Source organism: Alexandromys fortis, unplaced genomic scaffold (assembly GCF_014885135.2).
Source record: "Alexandromys fortis isolate MF-2015 unplaced genomic scaffold, M_Fortis_MF-2015_v1.1 scaffold_169, whole genome shotgun sequence".
NCBI lineage: Eukaryota > Metazoa > Chordata > Mammalia > Rodentia > Cricetidae > Alexandromys > Alexandromys fortis.
Window position 1 is genome coordinate 1,702,855 of NW_026068076.1, and position 22,488 is coordinate 1,725,342.

At 39.7% G+C, this 22,488-nt stretch overlaps 1 protein-coding gene across 5 annotated transcripts in view; it reads left to right on the forward strand.

Moving 5' to 3' along the window:
* The window catches only part of Vrk2 (VRK serine/threonine kinase 2), a 142,409-nt gene that overhangs the window by 40,598 nt on the left and 79,323 nt on the right, over positions 1–22,488 (forward strand). For all 5 annotated transcript variants that reach the window (XM_050121695.1, XM_050121696.1, XM_050121697.1 and 2 more), the window contains 3 exons: positions 6,128–6,177; positions 6,718–6,787; positions 8,386–8,473. In XM_050121695.1, coding sequence (XP_049977652.1) covers positions 6,128–6,177; positions 6,718–6,787; positions 8,386–8,473 — 208 coding nt within the window. The remainder of the gene's footprint in view (positions 1–6,127; positions 6,178–6,717; positions 6,788–8,385; positions 8,474–22,488) is intronic.

Sequence of the window (22,488 nt, forward strand, 5' to 3'; positions counted from 1 at the left end):
CTCTAATCCAAAGAGCAGTCATGGTTCCCTGCCCTGTGGAAAGTCCAAGGTCCTCCCCCCTCCGTCCATGTCTAGGAAGGTGAACATCCAAACTGGCTAGGCTCCCACCAAGCCGGAACATGAAGTAGGATCAGAACCCCTTGCCATTGACCTTGGCTTCTCATCTGTCCTCATTGTTCGCCATGATCAGAGAGTCCGGTTTTATCCCATGTAAAAGCGCCTCATTCTTGGCTCTGTTATCAAATGATTTTCTTAAGGATATAATATGAAGAAAAAAATTGAGTCCCTATATCCAATAAATGGATGTATCATAATAACCATATATGCCTTGCAGAATATAATCCATAGTAGTAGCAAAAGGGTTACTAAAATTCTCAATGATAATGTTGTCTGCATTATATAACTTTCAAGTTAATTGATTTATTAGTTAATAAAATATTTACCTGTGTTATGAGGTCTGGTAAATTGTTTTAGGTATAATAATCTTTATTGTCCAGCAGGTATCTTTTGATTCTAGACTCACGACCAGTGGTCCAACTGGTGACATCACGAACAGCCCTTGGGCCTCTTTGGTTTTCCACCTTGGTACTGGTTAAATACTGACAAATATGCCTTGCTTGACAAATTAAAAATAATTAAATCAATTCCATACATTTAGCAAGGAGCCCAGACCTCGGGATCAGGGAGCATAAACCAGAAGCTGTGCAACTCACAGTGTGGCAGGGAACATGGCAGTGGGGTAGGTAATGTGCTCTAGCTTGGGAAATTTCCAAGTCGCGGTGCGCAATTAGCTCCGTTGTGGAGGGGTTTTACAAAAAACTGCTTAGTAGGTGAAAGCAAGCCAAGCAGGTAGGGGTGGGAGACTGTCTGGGCTGTTTAGGCCTTTTAAGGCGGTCCACCGGTAGGTGTGGAATTCAGATCCACGTGGGTGCCAGATGAAGATGGATGCTAAAAATAAATGCCATACGAGCTCAGAATTGAGTATAATAAAGGGTTGTTTATTTTGGGGTAGACTCAGAGATAACAGTTCTCTGCTGAATGGAGAACAGCAACCGAATCCTACAGCTGGATGAGAAAGTGACTGCACGCTTTACATTGGCATTTATAGTATAAGAGGCCACGCCCAAGAGGGTGGGCAACTTAAAGGCTACTGGCTGTAGGAATTCCTACAGCAGTGTTTGGTTATCAATTGGAAATAGGTTCTAGGTTAGGGATGAGGCTTGGTGTTTACTTCCTGTCTCGGTACTGGCTTAGACCTGTAAAGACCCTGTGCATGCTGCCAATCTCTGTGAATTCATATGCACCGGTCCTCGTGTGTGTAAAAGGCCTTGTTTCCTTGGTGTCTTTTATCCCGCTTGGTTTTTTCAGTCTTTCCCCCTTCTCTTCTGCAGATTTGAGCCCCAAGAAGAGGGATTTGATGGAAACATTCCATTTAAGACTGAGTGTTCTAGGTGTCCAGTCTCTGTATTAGTTCCCACCTCTTTTAGGAAGCTTCTTCGATGTTGGCTGATTAAGATACTGATCTGCCAGAGTCCAGCTCTGAATGAGGGCAGGGCATGAAGATGGGTGGATGCAAGGGCAGCCACAGGAAGAATCAGACTTAGGACACTTCTTAGCTTTGTTTTAGGAGAGATGGACCGAGAGAAAGCATATCCCTGGTGGAGACAGAGGTCCCAGCAGAGGTTATAAGGAGTTGGTGAGGGAAGGAAATGAGCCAGTGGTGGTCTGGAGAATCTTGCATCCTGACTATCTGGCAGCCAGAGTGCTTCTTTAGTTATACAGAATTTAGTAAGTAGAAATACATTTTTGTATTCCAAAACACAGATCACGTCATTTTTGTTTTTTTGACATGTGTTTCACTTCCTTTTGCTCCTCTTTTAGTCATCATTGATAAACTATGACAGGACAGAGTTACCATTTTCATTGATAAACAGTTATCTTTGATAACCAGTTTTACTTATCAACTCCATAAGCCAATTTTTAAAAATCTAGAGGCATATAACAAGCTGTTCTCAGGCTAGTTGCTTTTGTGGCTTCAAGGACATTAGACCAAAACAATCATCAAACCCTCCCAGGCTTACTGCCATGTCCCAGGTAATTTATTATTAACTCTTAATGGCCGGAGTGCCCAAGAAATATCCTCAGGCCAAAGGTGCTGCAGTTGTTATTCAAATTCTGGCATAATACAATATTTACATTTTATATCTTTATAGAATTTGTCTATAGGTCTAATCCTGGCATTCTGTTGTTCCTTGGTCATATGATACCAAGGTGGCTCTGCATGTGCTAATTTTCTAAGAAAGGGGGGGGGGTCCTGATGTTGCATACTTTGATCATCTTCCACTTCATTCTTTGTTCATCAATGTAAGTTTCTGTGTAGGGCAGAGGTAACTTCAGCTAAGCTAACTTTGCTGCTGTATATGCCATATATTCCTGAGTGTATAGTAGGAAGACGCTTGTAATCTGATCTGTGGCCAACTCGTCTAGTCTGCTGAATCTTGTTGACCTTTTTCAGTTTACTTTGTTTTGAATGTCTTGTTCCTGGGTAAATATAGGGACAGATGTTACTTGAATGTCTCATAGCCTCATAAAGAGACTTCTGGCTTCTTTATGTGTGTCACAATCTCCAAGGCATAGGGAAGACCTCCAAGTAGCTAAGGATATCTCCCTAATGTGGGGGAATAGTTCAGGACTGTCTCAGGGAAGTTTAGAAATAGCATTCCTGGGAAGGCATAAATGAGTCATAAGAATTTTTCCATCAATTCAATATCCGCAGATTGTATACATATTAAAAGTCTCCCAAATGTGCAACAGATGGAGATGAAAACCAAAGGTGGCATGGAGGCCATCATGTGGCTCAGCTTTGCTGGATCTTTGTCAAACAGCTCTGCTAGCTTTATGACTTCTGTCTTTCCTATCAGACATGGCTGTGCCACTGGTCTATGACTATAGCAGAATGTTGTTAGGAGACATTGCTATGTTAGTTTAGCTGAATAGTAGTGTTTGGTTTTCTCATAGGTCCATGGTCTATCTAATCTCTTTAATTCCAATCAGATAGTGGTTGGTTACTCTCACTCAATAGTGAGATGTTGCATTAGCACATCTTGCAGGCATGCCCCCATTATAGATCTCAGGGTATGTAACCACATTTCTCCTCTGTTAGTGTGAAGAGTAGTAAACACTAGTCAGTTAGAGTGAAGGCTCTTAGTAGACACTTGCCGGACTTCACGTTCAGTGAGTTATGTAGCTGTTGTCTTCAGCAATTACAGCCTTACCGTTAGTTTGTAGAGAGCAACAAATAGCGTTGACTATAGTCTTGAATTTTTGGGTTTCCTCTGGCCGACAACTCATTTAGATATAACCCATTCTGGGCACTTGAGGTTTTATTTGGTAGTGAGAAATATCTAGTTATGTCTTTGCCTTCCCCATTATTTGATAATGACAATTTATCTTTCTTTCATGTATGTATATATTTTAAGAATCTTATAGGTTTACGTATAGCCCCTATGTTTTTGCAGCCCTTCCCCATATTCCCTCACTTAAGCTCCTCTTTACATCCACTCTCCGTTTGATCTTCGAGTTCCAGTCTCCCCACTTCCATTAAATTCATAGTAATCTATGTTTTTTCTCATTCCTAGCGAGACTCTCCCTTTCCTCCAGTCCCTTATTCTATGCCTAACTCTGTGGTTATATAGATTGTAGCAAGCTTATATATAGTTTAACAGCTAATGCCTACATATAAGGGAATACATATTATAATTTTCTATTTTGCTCTGGGTTACCTCACTCAGGATGATTTTTTTCCAAGTTCCATCCATTTACTTACCTGTGAATTTTATTTTTTTTTTTTGTTTTTCAATCTGAGTGCATTGTGCAAATGTAGTACATTTTCTTTTTCCATTCACTTATTGATTGATGGACATCTAAACTCTTTCCAGTTTCTAACTATTGTGAATAGAGCAACAGTGAACATAGTGGAGCAGGTGTCTCTGTAGTAGATTATAGTCCTGTGGATATATACCAAAGAGTTGGGTAGCTGGACCTTGAGGTGGACATATTCCCAGCTTCCTGAGGAACTATCACACTGCACACTGATTTCCATAGAGGCTGTGGTTTGCACTCCCACCACCAATGGATGAGTGTTTCCCCTTACTCCACACACTCACCGGCATAAGCTGTATTTGTGTTGTTTTCCTTGGTTGTTCTTACTAGGACAGAGTTTGGTTTTCTGTCAGATTGTTTCCCCTAAGAACTCTGCCTTGCCATATGCTGATGCATTTCCCTTAAGTAACCTGGACAAGTGCTTTAGTACCGTATAATCCTGATTTTTTACATGCTTGTCTAAATCGCTGTGATGTGCCACAGCCCCTCCTAGCTTTTTAAGATCAGTTCTCACCATGAGGTTCAGTGAAGTCCCTGAAACCCCATACCACTTGCCTAGTCCCTACTGGATTGGCCTCTTTCTTAAGTCTCCCGTGAATATTGTTCTACTAGCTCAGAGAAGGAAGCAGCAAACACTGCCTCTCACATGTCCAGTTCCCTCAGGAATACTTGTCCTCCTCCTGTGTTTTCCAGTTAGTGATGCTCATGGGAACTTCAGCTGGTGAGAAGCAGAGGCCAATGACTCATAGGAGCCAGTCAATCAGGGAGTGATTGTGCATGCTTATGCAGCCTTGCTTTCAAGAAGGGATGGGAAATGGCATACTTTTTTTTCTTTTCCCATGTCACTCAGACCGACCTCATCCACTATATGTTCAATAACCTCATGAGTCAGGCTTGGGCGTGGGCTCCTTCATTTCCTAATTCTCCCTTTCCATTCATGTAGTTCAGGTGAAGAGTACCTGTGAGGGTTATAATTTTCTCTATTGGGCCATGGTTCAGGCCCCCATGTGGATGCAGACTCATGGATTTTCCTTTCCTCTGTGAAGAGGTTGGACCAGAAGAATATTTTCTATCACTTTGACATCTCCCTCTTCTTTCTAACAGACTGATTACCCCTCGGAGTCCAAGTTTGGACCCCAAGAAGGGGATCTCACACTTACACTTGCCCTCACCCCCTCACTTCTGCCCCTCTCCTACCACATTAAAGTAGCACCCACATTTTCTTTTCTTACTTGGACCAGTTCTTTCTGGGCAGAAGGTCAGCTTCAGTTATTTTAGTGCTCACAACAGAGACCATACAACTAACAGTGTATCTGGCTTAGGATCCCTCCTGTACATGCTGGTCTCAAAGGATTATTCTACATTTTCAGGTCGATTGGTAGTTGGTTTGGGGGCAAGGAGGCATGCCACCCCATACCAGGTTAGGAAAGACAACCTTGATGTTCCCCCCAAGCACTTCCATTCCTCAGATTGGTCGAGCTTGCTTGCTTGTCTTACAAAACGTAGCAGGGAACATGCAACTGTCACTACAGAGAGAAGCCACATCATTCCATTCAACATGGGTAAAGCCAGCCATATCAGGACTGCCCCTTCTGGCATCCCACCCACAGACAGATCAGAATTAGTTGCCTATATTATCTTCCATTGCAATTGTTTCTCTCTAGCATCTCTCTGGTTTTGTTGGGTTGTGTTCATACACCATGCCACTTCCTGAGGAAGCCCCAGATATGATGCCAGTGACAGACCTAAGGAAAGATTCTACACAAAGCTGGTTTAGCAAACTTATTGGTGTTACTTACAGGAGCATGGATGAGGGACTTCTTACAGGAACATGGGTCATTTGGGCAGCTGCATCAATGAGAAGCCCACTGTGGCATATACGTGAGAACTATATCCTTGGAACACCCTGAACATGCTTAATCTCATCTGTTTTAGCTTTCTTACCTTCCCCTGCACTTGGGTCATGTGATTAACATATTTGTTCATTTCTTATGTCTGACTATAGAATATGATAAGCAGTATGTTCGGTGTCAGACAGACATGAGTTTCAGATCGCAGTCAGACACTTACTCCATTTCCCCAACTTCAGCAGCAGTTTTTATAAAGTAGAGATGGTGCCACAGTTGTAAGAGGCTTTGGGGTTAATCTAGTTCATGGACTTATATCTAAGATCTCTCTGTGATTTGGTAGATATGCACTGTTTTGGAATAACTATTATTTTCCACTTGTCTCTTTTTTTCTGCAGCTTTCCCTACAAATAAACCAAGCAAAGATGCAAGACATGTAATAAAAGTGGTAAGTTTTGTTCTTACATTTATAGTCTTGTATTTCTGACTTTTCCCCCATTCTGCCTTATTTTCATAAAAGTACAGTCTTTCCTCCACTCTTTTAGGTAGAAAGAGTGGTTTAGGATTCCACTTCTGTTCATGTCCCGTGGGCATAGTACAATGAATAACATGTAGTTGAGTTAGTGAAGGAGTCATGTGTGAGGGGACCCCATGGTACAGTCCAGGGTGCCTGAAGACATGTTGGCATACAGCCAGTGCTTATTTATGTACACAGTTCTCATTGCTTTCAGGAAGATCTTTGCAGAAGACTTCCTTCATGTGTAAGAATATATTGGGATAGCTACAATATGTTGTCTAGAATGAGACTTTTCAAGTTTATTTAGTGTTTTTTTTTAAAGGAGAAATCTGGTGCTTATTTGATGAAGAAGAATTCTATAACTATTACATATTTTGCATGTGGATGCTTATATATTCACAGTTGAAATATAATTTGTTTTATTTTTGGGATAAGTCTTCCTATTGAACTTAATTATTATTTTTTTCATAGGAATATCAAGAGAATGGGCCATTATTTTCAGAACTTAAATTTTATCAGAGAGCTGCAAAAAGAGAATATAGTAAGTACAAATAGCTAAGCAGCCATGCCGTGTATGGACTTGCTAAAGTGAGGCTTAATATTTTGGTCTTTTGGGGCTGGAGAGATGGCTCAGAGGTTAAGAGCATTGCCTGCTCTTCCAAAGGTCCTGAGTTCAATTCCCAGCAACCACATGGTGGCTCACAACCATCTGAAATGAGGTCTGGTGCCCTCTTCTGGCCTGCAGACATACATACAGACAGAATATTGTATACATAATAAATAAATAAATATTTAAAAAAAAAATATTTTGGTCTTTTTCTGGCCTTCTGGAAAATTCTTTTCCATATGAAATTTATTGTAAAGTGATATACTGAACTGTTATAACATATAAAAGCAAGACAGATGGTATACACATCTTGATATGGCACACATAATGGGTTATATATTTTAAGTCAAAGTTTTTCTGCTACTTTACATAACATGCTGACTTGTGGAATTATCAAGAATCCTCTAAGCGTAAAAGAGTGTAGAAAGAAATTATTTCTTTTATAAAAAACATAGATAGAAAGTATATAGTGACAAAACTAAAGTCGGGAGAGCACAACACGCACACGTGCAGACACACACACACGTGCACACACACACAGGGGAGGGCTGAAAGGTGCATTAACGTATGTGAAAATGATTACATGTTGCGATATTTACAAAACCAGTAGAAAGGTGAATGTTGAGAAGTTATTTGGAGCTAGAAATCATAAATAAGAATGACCAGTTGGAGATCTGAATGTGAAATGAGTACAGGCAGAGATGAAGGACAGTGGAGAGGCTTCTAAGAGCTAAGGGAGACACTGCGGGAGTTGGTAGGAGTCATAATGACTAGAATGGGCAGGGTCCTCTCTATCTTGTTCAGGAAAAAGAATGATGGATCTGGCCTGAATAATTAACTTTGGTTCCTTAATAAAGCTTCTAAACACTGTGACTATAGTCTCCACCAACTGCTTCCACGGTGTCAGAGTGACAAATAGAATCCATTAAATTTGATTGTTTTATCAGGAAAGCTGTCTTAAGCATGAAACACATATGGGAGAGAAGTGAAAACAGTGATTAAACTACCTGATTGTTTAACTGGATTAAACAATTCAATTATGATCTTTTTTTGGTAAACAAGATTTATTCAAAACAGTTGTTTTACAGAATAAATAACTTTTAATTTCAGAGTCAGGTACTTCTTCTGCTCAATTTGTGCTTTTTAGACTGACATGGGTGTAGGCTTTGAAATGAAGGCAGTACTAAGACTAAGTGCTCTCCTTTGTAGTCAACATGTGTTACATGTAGAAACCTAGCTAGCATATAATGAAATGACTTGTTTTCATGAATAGAAATATTTATGAGTGATAACAATCTACTTTGTAAGACTATGTCTTTTATGGTACTATTAATTTTGTTTCAAACACGTATTTTGTGTTAATTGTACTGGAAACAAAAAGTTTGAAACCATGAGATAGATATATCTATTTTTATTCTGTTTTTACTTTCTTAGGTCTAATTACTATTTTGGTTAGATAATTAAGTCTTAGCATCTATACAAAAGTAAAAATACCTTTCTAAGTCACATTTTTTGTTAACTTTTCTTCGCAGTTCAAAAGTGGACAGCACAGAGGAAACTTGATTATTTAGGAGTTCCTCTATTTTATGGATTTGGTCTGACCGATTTTAAAGGAAGAAGGTAAAAGCAAATTATAATCATATCAAATTCATATGATCATTTTTTTATTACCAACAAACCCTTCCTTAGTGATCTAGCTGATGCAACTCAAAACATATCTTGGTTCCTAGGCATCAGGAAGCCTCTGGTGGCTCATCGCCTTGGTTCTAGGTTCTGGTCTCTCTGGAGAATGTAACCAGGTGTCCGCCAGGCTGCAGTCATCTTAGGTCCTACCAGGGAAGGATTGGCTTTCAGTGGTCATTCCTATGACTGTTGACAACCCTAAGGTGTCTCTGCAAGGAGCTGTGTGTTATAAGGAAGCACAGCCGCTTTCCCCAGGGAGGGTGGAAGAGAGGGCAGAACACACACACACACACACACACTCACACACACATGCAGAGGGATAGGGACGGAAAGAGACAGAGATAGAGAGAGAGAGACACACACACAGAATATGAATCTAAATGCACAGTGAAGTGTGTCCAAGCCTGAGGTCACAGTTCTTCTTTATGATCTAATCTTCAATGTGGTATCCTAGAACACAGCCTCCTTCTCTTTGTTAGCAGTCAGTTACTCGGTCCACCTCTGAAAGCTAGGAGAAAAATCATTGTTCACCTTGAGGGGAAACAGTAAAAGTTTTTTAAAGTTAGCCTTGAATGTACCTATTAGCACATACAAAATTCCTTAATTATGATTTTAGAAAAGTCACTTATTTTGCACCAATCCTGTTGCAGGCGGTGTCATAGATGTTATCCTACTTTGTCAATTTTAGACAGGTGATAGTTTTACTTTAGATATGAGAAAACAGGCCTGGGGGTCAGCCCTTTGTTCAGATACCTTTACATAGTACAAATAAAGTGTCTCCTATAGGGTCCTGAATGGACCAGAAATCATGGGGCATCCATAGCATGTTACATGTACTGATAAATCATCTCGCACTGTAAGAGTTGGCTTCAGAATTATGTGACATACTACTGAAGAAAGGATAGTGAGAATTCTGGGTAAAATGGAAGAGCAGAATTTGCCACTGTGATCTGGTTAAGGATAACTGCCAAGAAAAAAAGAGACTCTTATAAAAAGAGGAAGACCTTTGAAGATTCACAGAGGCAGTGATAGGATACACCAAAAGTGTGGCACCAAAGATGGGCAACATACCCTAAAGGAAACCAAGAGATGCAGGGCCCCAGCCACATACTTCCTTTACTGGTGGAGGGGAAGCAGGAACTGCATCTCAAAGGTAATACAGACAGATTCTGGTAAAGCCAAACCAAACCACACCAAACCAACCAACCCAAACATCCAAAACAAGTCCTCAGAACAATCTCCCGTATCCCTCATAAGCCTCACATTGGTGACAGTTTCCTCCAAGGCTGAACCATTCCATCCTGCAGTGCTACTTCTGAAGCTGGAGATCAACAATCAACTGTCTTGTTAGAGTCCTTGAAACTGAACAGATGCACTAGGCCCCTTCCTGACAGAGCAAATAACAGAAGCGGAAAGCCCCTCTGAGAGGAAGCAAAACCAAGCCACAAATAGTCTCTCAGACCAGACCAACTGCCTAGAAGAAGCAGAACCAGCTTGAGCTGCCTGGGAGAGGTTTAGCCAAAGTGAGGCACCTGGAAGGGACACTTCCCACATTGAGCTTTCTGCAGCCTGTGCAGTGTGCTCCTGGTTCTCAGCTTCCTGAGCTGTGGGCTTTGGTGATATAACTGTCTTTAAGTCATTTCTGCTCCTCTAAGTAACTGGCCCATTTTCCTGTCAGTAACCCCAGTAAAACACATTGATTCATCAAGTTTGACTTTGGTGGTATCAATGTTTTGCTTTGTTGTGGGTTCCCTATCTTGGGGCGAGTAAATGTGTGTGTTATGTCTCCCCAGAAAATGTTTTTGTCTTAAAACAAGACAAATTGTAGCTTTTAGTGAGATGATGATTCTTCTGATGGTCAACAGTAGAACAAACAAACAAACAAACAAGCAGTTTTGTCACTCATCATGATCCATGGGGCAGTAGACAGGCACAATCTTGAGAAAGAAAAAAAATAAAAACTTGTTGAAAATTGAGATACCTTGGAGGGCTGAGGAAGGAGTAATCACAAGCCAGAGAATCTGAATTTAACCTCTCTCAGCACCAGCATGAGAGGCATCCATACAAAGTGGTGTGAAAGCCAGAGGGAACAGGACCATCACAGGGTGAAGGTTGGAGGAGTCTGCTCAAGCACTGAAGTACATGGATAAACTTAGTCCTGTTCTTGATGGCTGAGAACAGTTCTCATCAGCTGAGGATAACTCTGAGCTTGAGGTCAGTGGGTGGACCACCTCTGGAACCCCTGAAAGGACCAATATCAGCTCAGGACCCCCAAGACCAATTTCTGAGCACAAAAATATATTTTCCCCAGAGGAGCAGAGGTCAGGGAATAAAAGACAAAGACCCGGAGATAGAGGAAAAGGGAGAAGGGGAAGGGAGCAAGGGTGAAGAGGAAGAGGTATTTGTCCTGGAGGGACAAAGGATTGCTTCTGGATAGAGAGGAGACAGATGTGGCACATAGAAAAATGGTGGTTTATAAAAGAAAAAGGGGAGCTGGGTGATGGTGGCACACGCCTTTAATCCCAGCACTCGGGAGGCAGAGGCAGATGGATCTCTGTGAGTTCGAGACCAGCCTGGTCTACAGAGCTAGTTCCAGGACAGGCTCCAAAGCCACAGAGAAACCTGTCTCGAAAAAAAAAAAAAAAAAAAAAAAAAAAAAGGAAACCTCATGTTAGAAGGGGGTGTTTAAATGTGTATTTTAATTAGGTGAGCCAAATGGGACTTTTGATTGCTGGACTTCAGTACTTTGATAGGTGGACCTTGGTAGTCATCCTCAGGAGGAGGAAGTGGTCAAATAAGGGAGTAGACTTTGGTGGCTAACCTTAGGAATGTAATCTAATGGGTTAGTAGGGAAGAGAGAATGGGGGAGTAGGGTAAGGCCTGGTAAAGCGACATGCTTTAGTGAGCCAGTGTCCCTTGACCAGTGTTCACTACTGCAGAGCCTAAAGACTCTGTGAGTTACTGAACATGCGTAGCAACATCCAGTGTAGCAGTGATGAAAACTGGTACTCAGGAAGCCTTAATAGTATGAACACAGGTCTTTCTTTAAAACTTTTATTTATTTATTTATTTATTTATTTATTTATTTATTAATTATTTATTTATTCATATGAATGCAGTTCCCCTCCCTCTGCTCTTCCCAAGTGCTTCCCACCTCCTCTCCCATCTGGATCTACTTTATTTCTGTCTCTCATTAGAAAAGAGCAGCTTCTAGGAAATAACAGCCAAACACAACAAAATAAAATATAATAAGATAAAACAAAAGCCATCATGTTAAAATTAGTCAAGACAAGCCAACAGAAAAATAAAAGAGCCCAAGATAAGGCACAAGAATCAGAGACCCACTTGTTCACACACCGAGGAGTCTCATAAAAGCACAAAAATGAAAGCTATAGTATACATGCAGAGGGCCTGGTGCAGACCCGTGTGGGTCCTGTGGTTGCTGTGTTAGTGTCTGTGAGTTCATATGAGCCTTCCTCAGTCGTTTCAGAGGGCCTTGTTCTGGTGTTTTCACCTTCTCTGTCTCCATATCCCTTTTGCTACCTCTTTCATGGGGTGGTTCTCTTAGCTCTGAGGGGAGAGATTTGATGGAGACATCCCATTTATAGCTGAGTATTTGAAGGTCTCTCTTTTTCCTCCTAATGTCTGACTGTGAGTCTCTATATTTGTTTCCATGCTGCAGGAGGAATCCTCTGATCTATTGGTATAGCATATTATCAGTAAGAGTCATTTTATTGATACTTTTTTAAAGACTAGAACTATTTGCTTTGACCCTAGTTCATTAGGCCATCTAGACTCTTAGTCTTGGACACTCAAGCAGTGTGCAGTTTGTGTTCCATTTCATGGAGTGGTCCTTAAGTCAAATCACACATTGGTTGGTCAATCCTACAAGGTTTGTGCCACCATTGCCCTAACATATTTTGTAGATCAAATGTTTTGTGGTTGAGTTGGTGTTTACTTTTCTCTTTTGGTAGCCTGCAGAGTACCTTTCTGTGTCACAGACACTAGAACGTGGGGGTGAAGGTTCTATGTAGGCCCCAGCTAGGCCTCTCCGTGTCCAGTGAGCTGTGTGGGAGTTGTCTTCAACAATGGAATCTTATTGTCAGTTTATGGAGAGCAACATATTGTCTTGGCAATACCTGAGTTGTGTAGGGGTTTTCATAGGACCCCTTTGGCCAACAACTCAATTGGATTAAACCCAGTCTTAGCACTGGAAACTTCACTTGGTGACAAGAGATGGCCAGTAGGGGTTCTTTCTTGCTCAATATTTGGAGACTTCATTAGGATCACCTTTGTATATTTATAGGAAGTTCCCACTGCATTAGAGTTCATACAGCCCCTCAAATGCTCTTCAATCCTAGCTTTCTCTCCCTAATTTCCATCTTTCCTCCCCTTATCACCTGATGCTCCAGTTCTAGTCCCCCACTTTCCACCTTCACCCTAGCTCAGTCTACCCATAAAGTTTATCCTCTCCCCACTCCCAAGGAGAACCATGTGTCCCTCCTAGTCTGTTCCTCTGTATCTAACTTCTGAGTCTACGGACGGTAGCTTGGTTATCATTTATTTAATGGCTAGTATCCAGATATAAACAAATACATAACATACTTATCTTTCTGAGTCTGGGTTACTCATTCAGAACGACTTTTTCTAGCTCTATCTATTTGCCAGCAATTTTCTCAATGTTATTTTTTAAACAGCTGAGTATTACTCTGATGTGTAAATATACCCAATTTTCTTTACTTATTCTTCTTTTGAGGGACATCTAGGTTGTTTCTTCCTATTATGAACAGAATAGCAATTAACATAGTTGAACAAGTGTCCCGGATGCAGTATGAAGTGTCCTTTGGGTGTATGTCCAAGAGTGATATAGCTGGGTCTTGAGGTGGATAGAGTCCCATCCTGAGGAACTGTCACACTGATTTCCATAGTGGCTGTACAAGTTTGCACTCCCACCAGCAATGGAGGAGTGTTCCTTGTGCTCCACATACTTGAAGTACCACTTGTATTATTGATTTTAGCTGTTTTAACAGGTGTAAGATGGAATCTCAAAACTGCTTTTATTTGCATTTCCCTGACAGCTTTGGATGTGTAACATTTTTTTAAGTGTTACTCAGTCATTTGAGTTTCCTTTATTAAGTAATCTCTGTTTAGATTGGTACCTTGTTTTAAAATGGGTTCTTTTAGTTTTTGTATACCAATTCTCTTGAGTCCTTGATATACTTTGGATATTAATTTTCTATCGAATGTGGAATTGATAAAAAAAATTTTCCAGGGCTAGAGAGATGTCTCAGCAGTTAAGAGCATTGCCTGCTCTTCCAAAGGTCCTGAGTTCAGTTCACAGCAACCACATGGTGGCTCACAACCATCTGTAATGAGGTCTGGTGCCCTCTTCTGGCCTACAGGCATACACACAGACAGAATATTGTATTGTATACATAATAAATAAATATTTAAAAAAAAAACAAAAAAAATTTTTTTTCATTTTTTATTCTGCCACTTTGTACTATTGACGGTGTCCTTTGCCTTACAGAAACTTTTCCCACAGCAGCTATCATTATACAAACTGGGGGAAACAGAAGGCATTCCTCTAAATTCCTAAAACCAAGGGTCTCCACTCTCTTCTCTTACCAGTACTTGGACAAAATCCATATGCCAGAGACCATGGGGGACATTTTTCATTCAAAACACTACAGGGATTTCATGAAATTTAACAGTTTCTTTTTTTTTTTTTAATATTTATTTCTTTATTATGCCTACAATATTTTGTCTGTGTGTATTCCTGCAGGCCAGAAGAGGGCACCAGACCCCATTACAGATGGTTGTGAGCCACCATGTGGTTGCTGGGAATTGAACTCAGGACCTTTGGAAGAGCAGGCAATGCTCTTAACGAGCCATCTCTCCAGCCCGAAATTTAACAGTTTCTATACAGCAAGGGAATCATCCTAGTGAATAGAGAGCCTTTGCATTGGAAAACACCTTTGACAACTCTTCATCAGATAAAGACATATTATATGGGATATTGTCATAACTGAAGAGCAAAAATACTAAATATACCAATAGACTAATGAATTCTTTTTTGAGTCTTTTTTTAATTAATTAATTTATTAAAGATTTCTGCCTCCTCCCCGCCACTGCCTCCCATTTTCCTCCCCCTCCCCCAATCAACTCCCCCTCCTTCATCAGCCCGAAGAGCAGTCAGGGTTCCCTGCCCTGTGGGAAGTCCAAGGGCGTCCCACCTCCTTCCAGGTCTAGTAAGGTGAGCATCCAAACAGCCTAGGCTCCCACAAAGCCAGTACATGCAGTAGGTAGGATCAACACCCAGTGCCATTGTTCTTGACTTCTCAGTAGTCCTCATTGTCCGCTATGTTCAGCGAGTCCGGTTTTATCCCATGCTTTTTCAGACCCAGTCCAGCTGGCCTTGGTGAGTTCCCGATAGAACATCCCCATTGTCTCAGTGTGTGGGTGCACCCCTCGCAGTCCTGAGTTCCTTGCTTATGCTCTCTCTCCTTCTGCTCCTGATTTGGACCTTGTGATTTCAGTCCTGTGCTCCAATGTGGGACTCTGTCTCTGTCTCCTTTCATCGCCTGATGAAGGTTAATATCCTGAAAAGGAGAAATAAAGATGGCTGGTTTGGAGTAGTGTTTAATGTTCTCAGCCATCAGAAATTATGAATTAAAACTAGCTCAAAAGGGCTGAGAGATGGCTCCATGGTTAATAGTGCTTGCTGCCCTGGTTCAGGCACCCTCTCCACTATTGCTAGGAGTCTTCGCTGGAGTCACCTTTGTGGTTTCCTGGGAGTTTCCCTGGCACCTGGTTTCTCCCTAACGCTAGAATGGTCCCCCTCTATCAAGATATCTCTTTCATTACTCCCTCTCCGCCTCTCTGCCAACTTGGCCATCCTGATACCTCATGGTCCCATCTTCCATCCNCGCTTACTCCCAGTTTACCCTGCAGAGCCTATCTATTTCCCCTTCCCAGGGCAATCCATGCATCCCTCTTAGGGTCTTCATTGTTACCTAGCTTCTCTGGGGCTGTGGATTGTAGCCTGGTTATCCTTTGTTTCACATCTTATATTCACTTATCAATGAGGACATACCATGTTTGTCTTTCTGAGTCTGGGTTACCTCATTCAGGATGATTTTTTTCTACTTTGATACATTTGCCTGCAAATTTCATGATGTTATTTTTTTTAATAATCACCGAATAATACTCCGTTGTGTAAATGTAACACATTTTCTATACCCATTCTTCAGTTGAGGGGCATCTAGGTTGTTTTCAGGTTCTGGCAATTACTAATAATGCTGCTGTGAACATGATTGAGCAAGTGTTCTTGTGATATGATTGAACATCTTTTGAGTATATGGCCAAGAGTGGTATTGCTGGATCTTGGGGTAAATTGATTCCCAATTTTCTGAGAAACCACCTTACTGATTTCCAAGGTGACTGTACAAGTTTGCATTCCTACCAGCAATGGAGGAATGTTCAACTTACTCTGCATTCTCTCTAACATAGGCTGTCACTGGTGTTTTTGATCTTAGCCATTCTGACAGTTGTAAGATTCTGTCTCAGAGTCATTTTGAGTTGCATTTCCATGATGACTAAGGATGTTGAGCATTTCCTTAAGTGTCTTTTGGCCATTTTAGATTATTCTGTTGAGAGTTCTCTGTTTAGCTCTATACCCCATTTTTAATTGGATTATTTGATATTCTGATGCTCAGTTTCTTCAGTTCTTTATATATTTTGGAGATCAGTCCCCTGTCAGTTGTGGGGTTTGTGAAGATCTTTTCCTATTTGGTAGGCTGCCATTTTGTCTTACTAACTGTGTCCTTTGCCTTATAGAAGGCTTTCAGTTTAGGAGGTTCCATTCATTAATTGTTGATCTCAGTGTCTGTGCTTCTGGTGTTATATTCAGGAAGTAGTCTCTTGTGCCAGTGTATTCAAGGCTACTTAATCCCTTCTCTTCTATCAGGTTCAGTGTAACTTTGATCCACTTGGACTTGAGTTTTGTGCATGGGAGTAAATATGTATCTATTTTCATTCTTCTACATGTTGATATCAAGTTATGCCAGCACCATTTGTTGAAGATGCTGAAGAGATAGTTCAGCAGTTAAGAGCATTGCCCACTTTTTCAAAGGTCTGGAGTTCAATTCCCAGCAGCCACCTGATGGCTCACAACCATCTTAATGAGATCTGGTGCCCTCTTGAGGAAAAGACCTGGTCAGCTGTCTTTATCAACATAAACCATGAAACCCTATATGGATAATTTCAACAGGACCCCTATATACAGGCTGCCCGTGCATGCTTCAGCATTATCTTGGCATAAACAAACAAACATGTCAACATCTAGTTGTGCCAGCACCATTTGTTGAAGATACTTTCTTTTGTTTATTGTATAATTTTTGGGCTTCTTTGTCAAAAGTAGGTATTCATAGGTGTATGGATTTATGTCTGTGTCTTTGATTCGATTCCATTGATCCATGTGTCTCTTTTTATGCTAGTACCAAGCTGTTTTTATTACTGTAGCTCTATAGTAGAGCTTGAAGTCAGGGATGGTGATGCATCCAAAAGTCCCTTTATTGTACAGGACAGTTTTAACTATTCTAGGTTTTTCGTTTTTCCATATGAAGTTGAGTATTGTTCTTTCAAAGGGATTTTGATATGAATTGTATTGAATCTGAAGATTGCTTTTGTTAAGTTTGCATTTTTACCATATTAATGCTAACTATCCAAAAGTATGGGAGATCTCTCTATTTTCTGATATCTTCCTCAATTTCTTTCCTCAGAGACTTAACATTCTTTTCATAGAGGTCTTTCCTTTGTTTGGTTAGAATTATCTGGTGTAGGAGGTCCTTCTGCTTATGTATTGCTTTCATTGGTTAATCAATAAAGAAACTGCTTGGCCTGATAGGGCAGAACGTATGTGGGTGGAGAAGACAGAACTGAATTCTGGGAGGAAGAAAGTAGAGTTAGAGAGCGCCCATGGAGCTACCAGGTCAGACATGTTGAATCTTTCCTAGTAAGCCATGACCTCATGGTGATATACAGATTATTAGAAATGGGTTAAATCAAGATGTGAGAGTTAGCTAATAAGAGGCTAGAGATAATGGGTCAGACAGTGATTTAATTAATACAATTTCTGTGTGGTTATTTCGGGTGTAAGCTACCTAGGCAGCTGTGATGAACAAGGGACCAGCTCCCATCAACAGTTATCCCAAGATATTTTATATTATTTGTGATTATTGTAAAGGGTATTGCTTCTTTGATTTCTTTCTTGGTCCATTTATCATTTGTATATAGAAGTGCTACTGATCATTTTGAGTTAATCTTATATTCTACCACATTACTGAAGGTATTTATGTTATAGGAGGTCCCTGGTAGAATTTTTGGGGTCACTTATGTATACTGTTATATTATCTGCAAATAGTGAAAGTTTGACTTCTTCCTTTCCAATTTATAACTACTTGATTTCCTTTTGTTGTTTTATTGCTGTAGTTGTAGCTTGGAGTACTATACTGAATTGATAGGGAGAGAGTGGACAGACAACCTTGTCTTGTTCTTGATTTTGGTGGAATCACTTTGACTTTCTCTCCATTTGATGTTGACTATTGGTTTGCTGTATATTGGTTTTATTATGTTTAAGTATGTTCCTTTTATCCTGATCTCTCAAAGATCTTTATCATGAAGGGGTGTTGAATTTTGTCAAAGACTTTTTCAGAATCTAATGAGATCATCATTTTTTTCTTTCATTTTGTTTATATGGTAGATTACATTGACAGATTTTTATATGTTGAACCATCCCTGTATCTCTGGAATGAAGCCTATGATGATCATGGTCATGGTGAATGATTTTTTGATGTGTTCTTGGATTTAGTTTGCCAGTATTTTATTGAGTATTTTTGCATCAATGTTCATGAGGGAGATTGGTCTGTAATTCTCTTTCTTTGTTGCATCTTTGTGTGGTTTGTCTATTAGGGTAATTGTAGCCACATAAAACGAGTTTAGCAATGTTTCCTTCTCTTTCTATGGTGTGGAACAATTTGCAGAGTATTGGTATTAGCTCTTTTTTGAAATTATGGTAGAATTTATGCACTGAAATTATCTGACCCTGGGTCTTTTTTGGTTCTGAAACTTTTTGAATGCTTCTATTTCCTTAGTGATTTAGTCTATTTAAATTGTTTATCTGGTCTTTATTTAATTTTGGAATTTGGTACTTATCAAGAAAATTGTCATTCCTTTTAGATTTTCTGATTTTTTTGAATACAGGTTTTTGAAGTATGACCTAATGATTCTATGGATTTCCTCAGTGTCTGTTGTTATGTCTGCCTTTTCATTTTTGATTTTGTTAATTTGGTTATTCTATCTTTCTGCTTTTGGTTAGTTTGGATAAAGGTTTATGTATCTTGTTGATTTTCTTAAAGAACCAACTTTTTGTTTCAGTGATTTTTTTTGTATTTTTCTTTTTGTTCATATTTTATTGATTTCAGTTCTCGAGTTGATGCTTTCTTGTCATTTACTCTTCTTGAGTGAGTTTGCTTCTTTGTGTTCTAGAGCTTTCAAGTGTACTGTTAAGTCACTAGTGTGAAATTTCTCCAAATTCTTTATGTAGGCTTCCTCTTAGTACTATTTTCATAGTGTTCCATAACTTCAGGTATGTTGTGCATTCATTTTTATTAAATTTTAGGAAGTCTTTAATTTCTTTCTTTATTTCTTCCTTGACTCAGTTTTGATTTATTTTAGAGTTATTCAGTTTTCATGTGTTTGTAGGTATAACTGGAGTTTTCTTTCCCACCTGCCTGTTCCTGATTAACCACTCTGCGTTGTAATATTAATTACAAACTTTTTGACCTATTAGCTCAGACTTATTATTAACTATCTCTTACAACTTAAATTAACCCAATCCTGTTACTGTGTATTGTCCCATGGCCATGAGGTTATCTCACTCCTTGCTTACCCAATGGCTATGGGCATCTCCCAGACTTCACCTACTTTTTCCCTGTATCTTCACTTAGATTTTCCATCTGGCTCTATTTTGCCTGGGTATTGGCTAAATCAGCTTCTTTATTAACCAGCCATAATAAAATATATTCACAGCATACAGAAAGACATCCCACATCATGTAGGCTTTCTGTAATTTGTGTTATTGTTGATTTCTCACTGATTCTATAAAATACAGAGGGTTATTGCAATTTTTTTTGCATGTTTTGAGATTTGCTTTGTGACCAAGTATGTAGGCAGTTTTAGGGAACATTCCATGAGGTGCTGAGAAGAAGGTATATTCTTTTGTTTTTTTGGGTGAAATGTTCTATATATGTCTGTTAAGGCCATTTGAGTCATAACATCTCATTTTTCTGTTAACATTTTGTCTGGCAGACCTGTCCACTGGTGAGAGTGGGGTGTTGAAAGTCTCCCACTATTAGTGTGTGGGGTTTGGTGTGTGATTTATACTTTAGTAATGTTTCTTTTACAAGTGTAGGTACCTTTGTATTTGGGGTATAAATGTTCAGAATTGACACTTTATCTTGATGGATTTTTTCCTGTGATGAATATGAAATGACCTCTATCTCTTTTGATTAATTTTAGTTTGAATCTATTTTGTTAGATATTAGTATAGCTACATAGTTTGCTTCTTTGGTCTCTTTGGTTGCAAATTTTTTCTCAACTCTTTACTTTGAAGTAGTGTCTGTCTTTGAGGATGAGATGTGTTTCTTGTATGCAGCAGAAGGATGGATCCTATTTTTGTATCCATTCTGTTAGCCTATGTCATTTTATAGGCAAATTGAGCTCATTGATTTTGAGAGATATTAATTCCAGTGATTATTACTTTCTGTTTTGTTTTTTTTCTTGTTGGTGGTATTGTGTGTGTGTGTGTTTATTTAATTTATTTATTTTGGATTTGTTGTTTTGAGATTATCTATTGACTTGATAGATACTTTTGAGACTTTTGAGATTATCTATTTTTCATGGGAACAGCTAACTTCCTTGAGCTGTTGTTTTCCTTCTAGTTTTTTTCTTTAGGGCTGAGTTTGTGGATAAGTATTGTTTAAATCTGGTTTTTGTCATGGAATATCTTTTTTCCTCCATCTAGAGCGAGTAAAATTTTGTTGGGTATGGTAGTCTGGACTGGCATCTCTGGTCTCTTAGTATCTACAAAATGTCTGTCCAGGACCTTCTGGCTTTCAGAGTCTCCATTTAGAAGACAGATGTAATTCTGATAGGTCTGCCTTTATATGTTTCTTGGCCTTTTTCCTTTGCATCTCTTAATATTCTTTCTTTATTCTGTATGTTTAGTGTTTTATTATGTGCCGAGGAGATTTTTTTTTTTTTGGTCAAGTTTATTTGGTGTTTTGTAAACTGCTTGTATCTTAGTAGTCATGTTCTTTTTTAGAGAGTTTAGAGAGTTTTCTTCTATGATTTTGTTGAATATATTTTCTGTGCTTTTGAGCTGGTAGTCTTCTCCCTCTATCTCTATTATTCTTAGATTTGGCCTTTTCATGGTGTCTGAGATTTTCTAGATGTTTTGTGTTAAGAATTTGTTAGACTTAAACGTTTCTGTGATAAATGAATTTATTTCCTCTGTTGTATCTTCAATGCCTGAGATTCTCTCTTCTATCTCATATTCTGTTGATTATGTTTGCATCTGTAGTTCTTGTTCATTTACCCAGTTTTTCCATTTCTAGAATTCCCTTGGTTTGTGTTTACTTTATTGCCTCTTATTTCAATTTTCAAATTTTGAACTCTTTCCTTTACCTTTTTGATTTTTTTCTTAACTTTCTTGGCTTTCTTTAGGGGATTTATTGATTTCTTCCTATTCTAATTTGTCTTTTTCCTCTGTGTCTTTATTTTTCATTTACTTTTTAAGGTTTTCTATCATTTCCATAAAGTTATTTTTAAGATTGCTTTCTTCTGCTTCATCTGTGTTGAGATGTTCAGATCTTGCTGTTGAAGAACCACTAGTTTCTGGTAATGCAATTTTTTTTTTTTTTTTTTTTTTTGCTTTTTATGATTTTGAACGTATTCTTACACTGCCATTTACCCATTGGGTTTGGGATAATTATAGGTGGATGTTTATTCTTGTGATGTCTTTGTTGTTTGGGTCTTTTGTTCCTTTGTTGTCTATTTCCATTATTGTCTTTTGGCCTCATTGGTCAAGGGTTCTGGTAATTGGCTGGTTGTCAGTTGGAGGAGGGTTGTCTCAGGCAAGGTTTCTGAGTATCTGGGTGTCAAGATCCAGTGTATCATCCAGTTTTTCTGGCTGGTGTGGACTTTACTTGTGCCTATGGGGCCTGTTCTTCCTACTTGTGTGGGTGGTGCTTGCGCCTATAGGTTCTGCTGATGTTTCTAGAGAGGGTTCTTCAAGAGGAGGTTGCTTTTATTCCAATTGGTGCAGGTGATGCTTGTGTCTCTAAAGGCTGCTTGTCCAGATAATTCAGGTGGTTCTTATGCCTCTAGGGCCTGCTGATCTTGTGGCAGATGGTTGGTGGGGGGGGGGGAGATGATGGATTTGGTAGGTTTGGGTGGAGGAGTGGGTCTTGTAGGTAACAGTGTCCAGTGGATAGCGGTGGTGGTGGAGGATCATGCCTACAGGACTCTTGCCTGTTGACCTGCCTGCTACTGGGACTGAAATGGGTGGGGGTGGGCACGAGATGTGACCTGGGTTTTATGGCCTAGGAATTGGGACAATTTATCTGGGATACCAGTCACTGACCTCTTCTTCCAATTGGTACAGGTGGAACTTGTGCTTCTAGGGGCTGTTGATCTTGCAGAAGCATGACTGGTCAGGGGGAGGAGGATGGGTTCAGTGGGTTTGGGCAACACAGTGGATCTTGTAGGTTGTGGTATCCAATGGGTGGCAGCAATGGTGGGATAGTGGGTCATTTTGCACACCTTCCCCAGCAGCTTGGACTCATTATCCTTTGTTGTTAGGTGGCAAGCGTTGTTCTTTAAAATTTGTT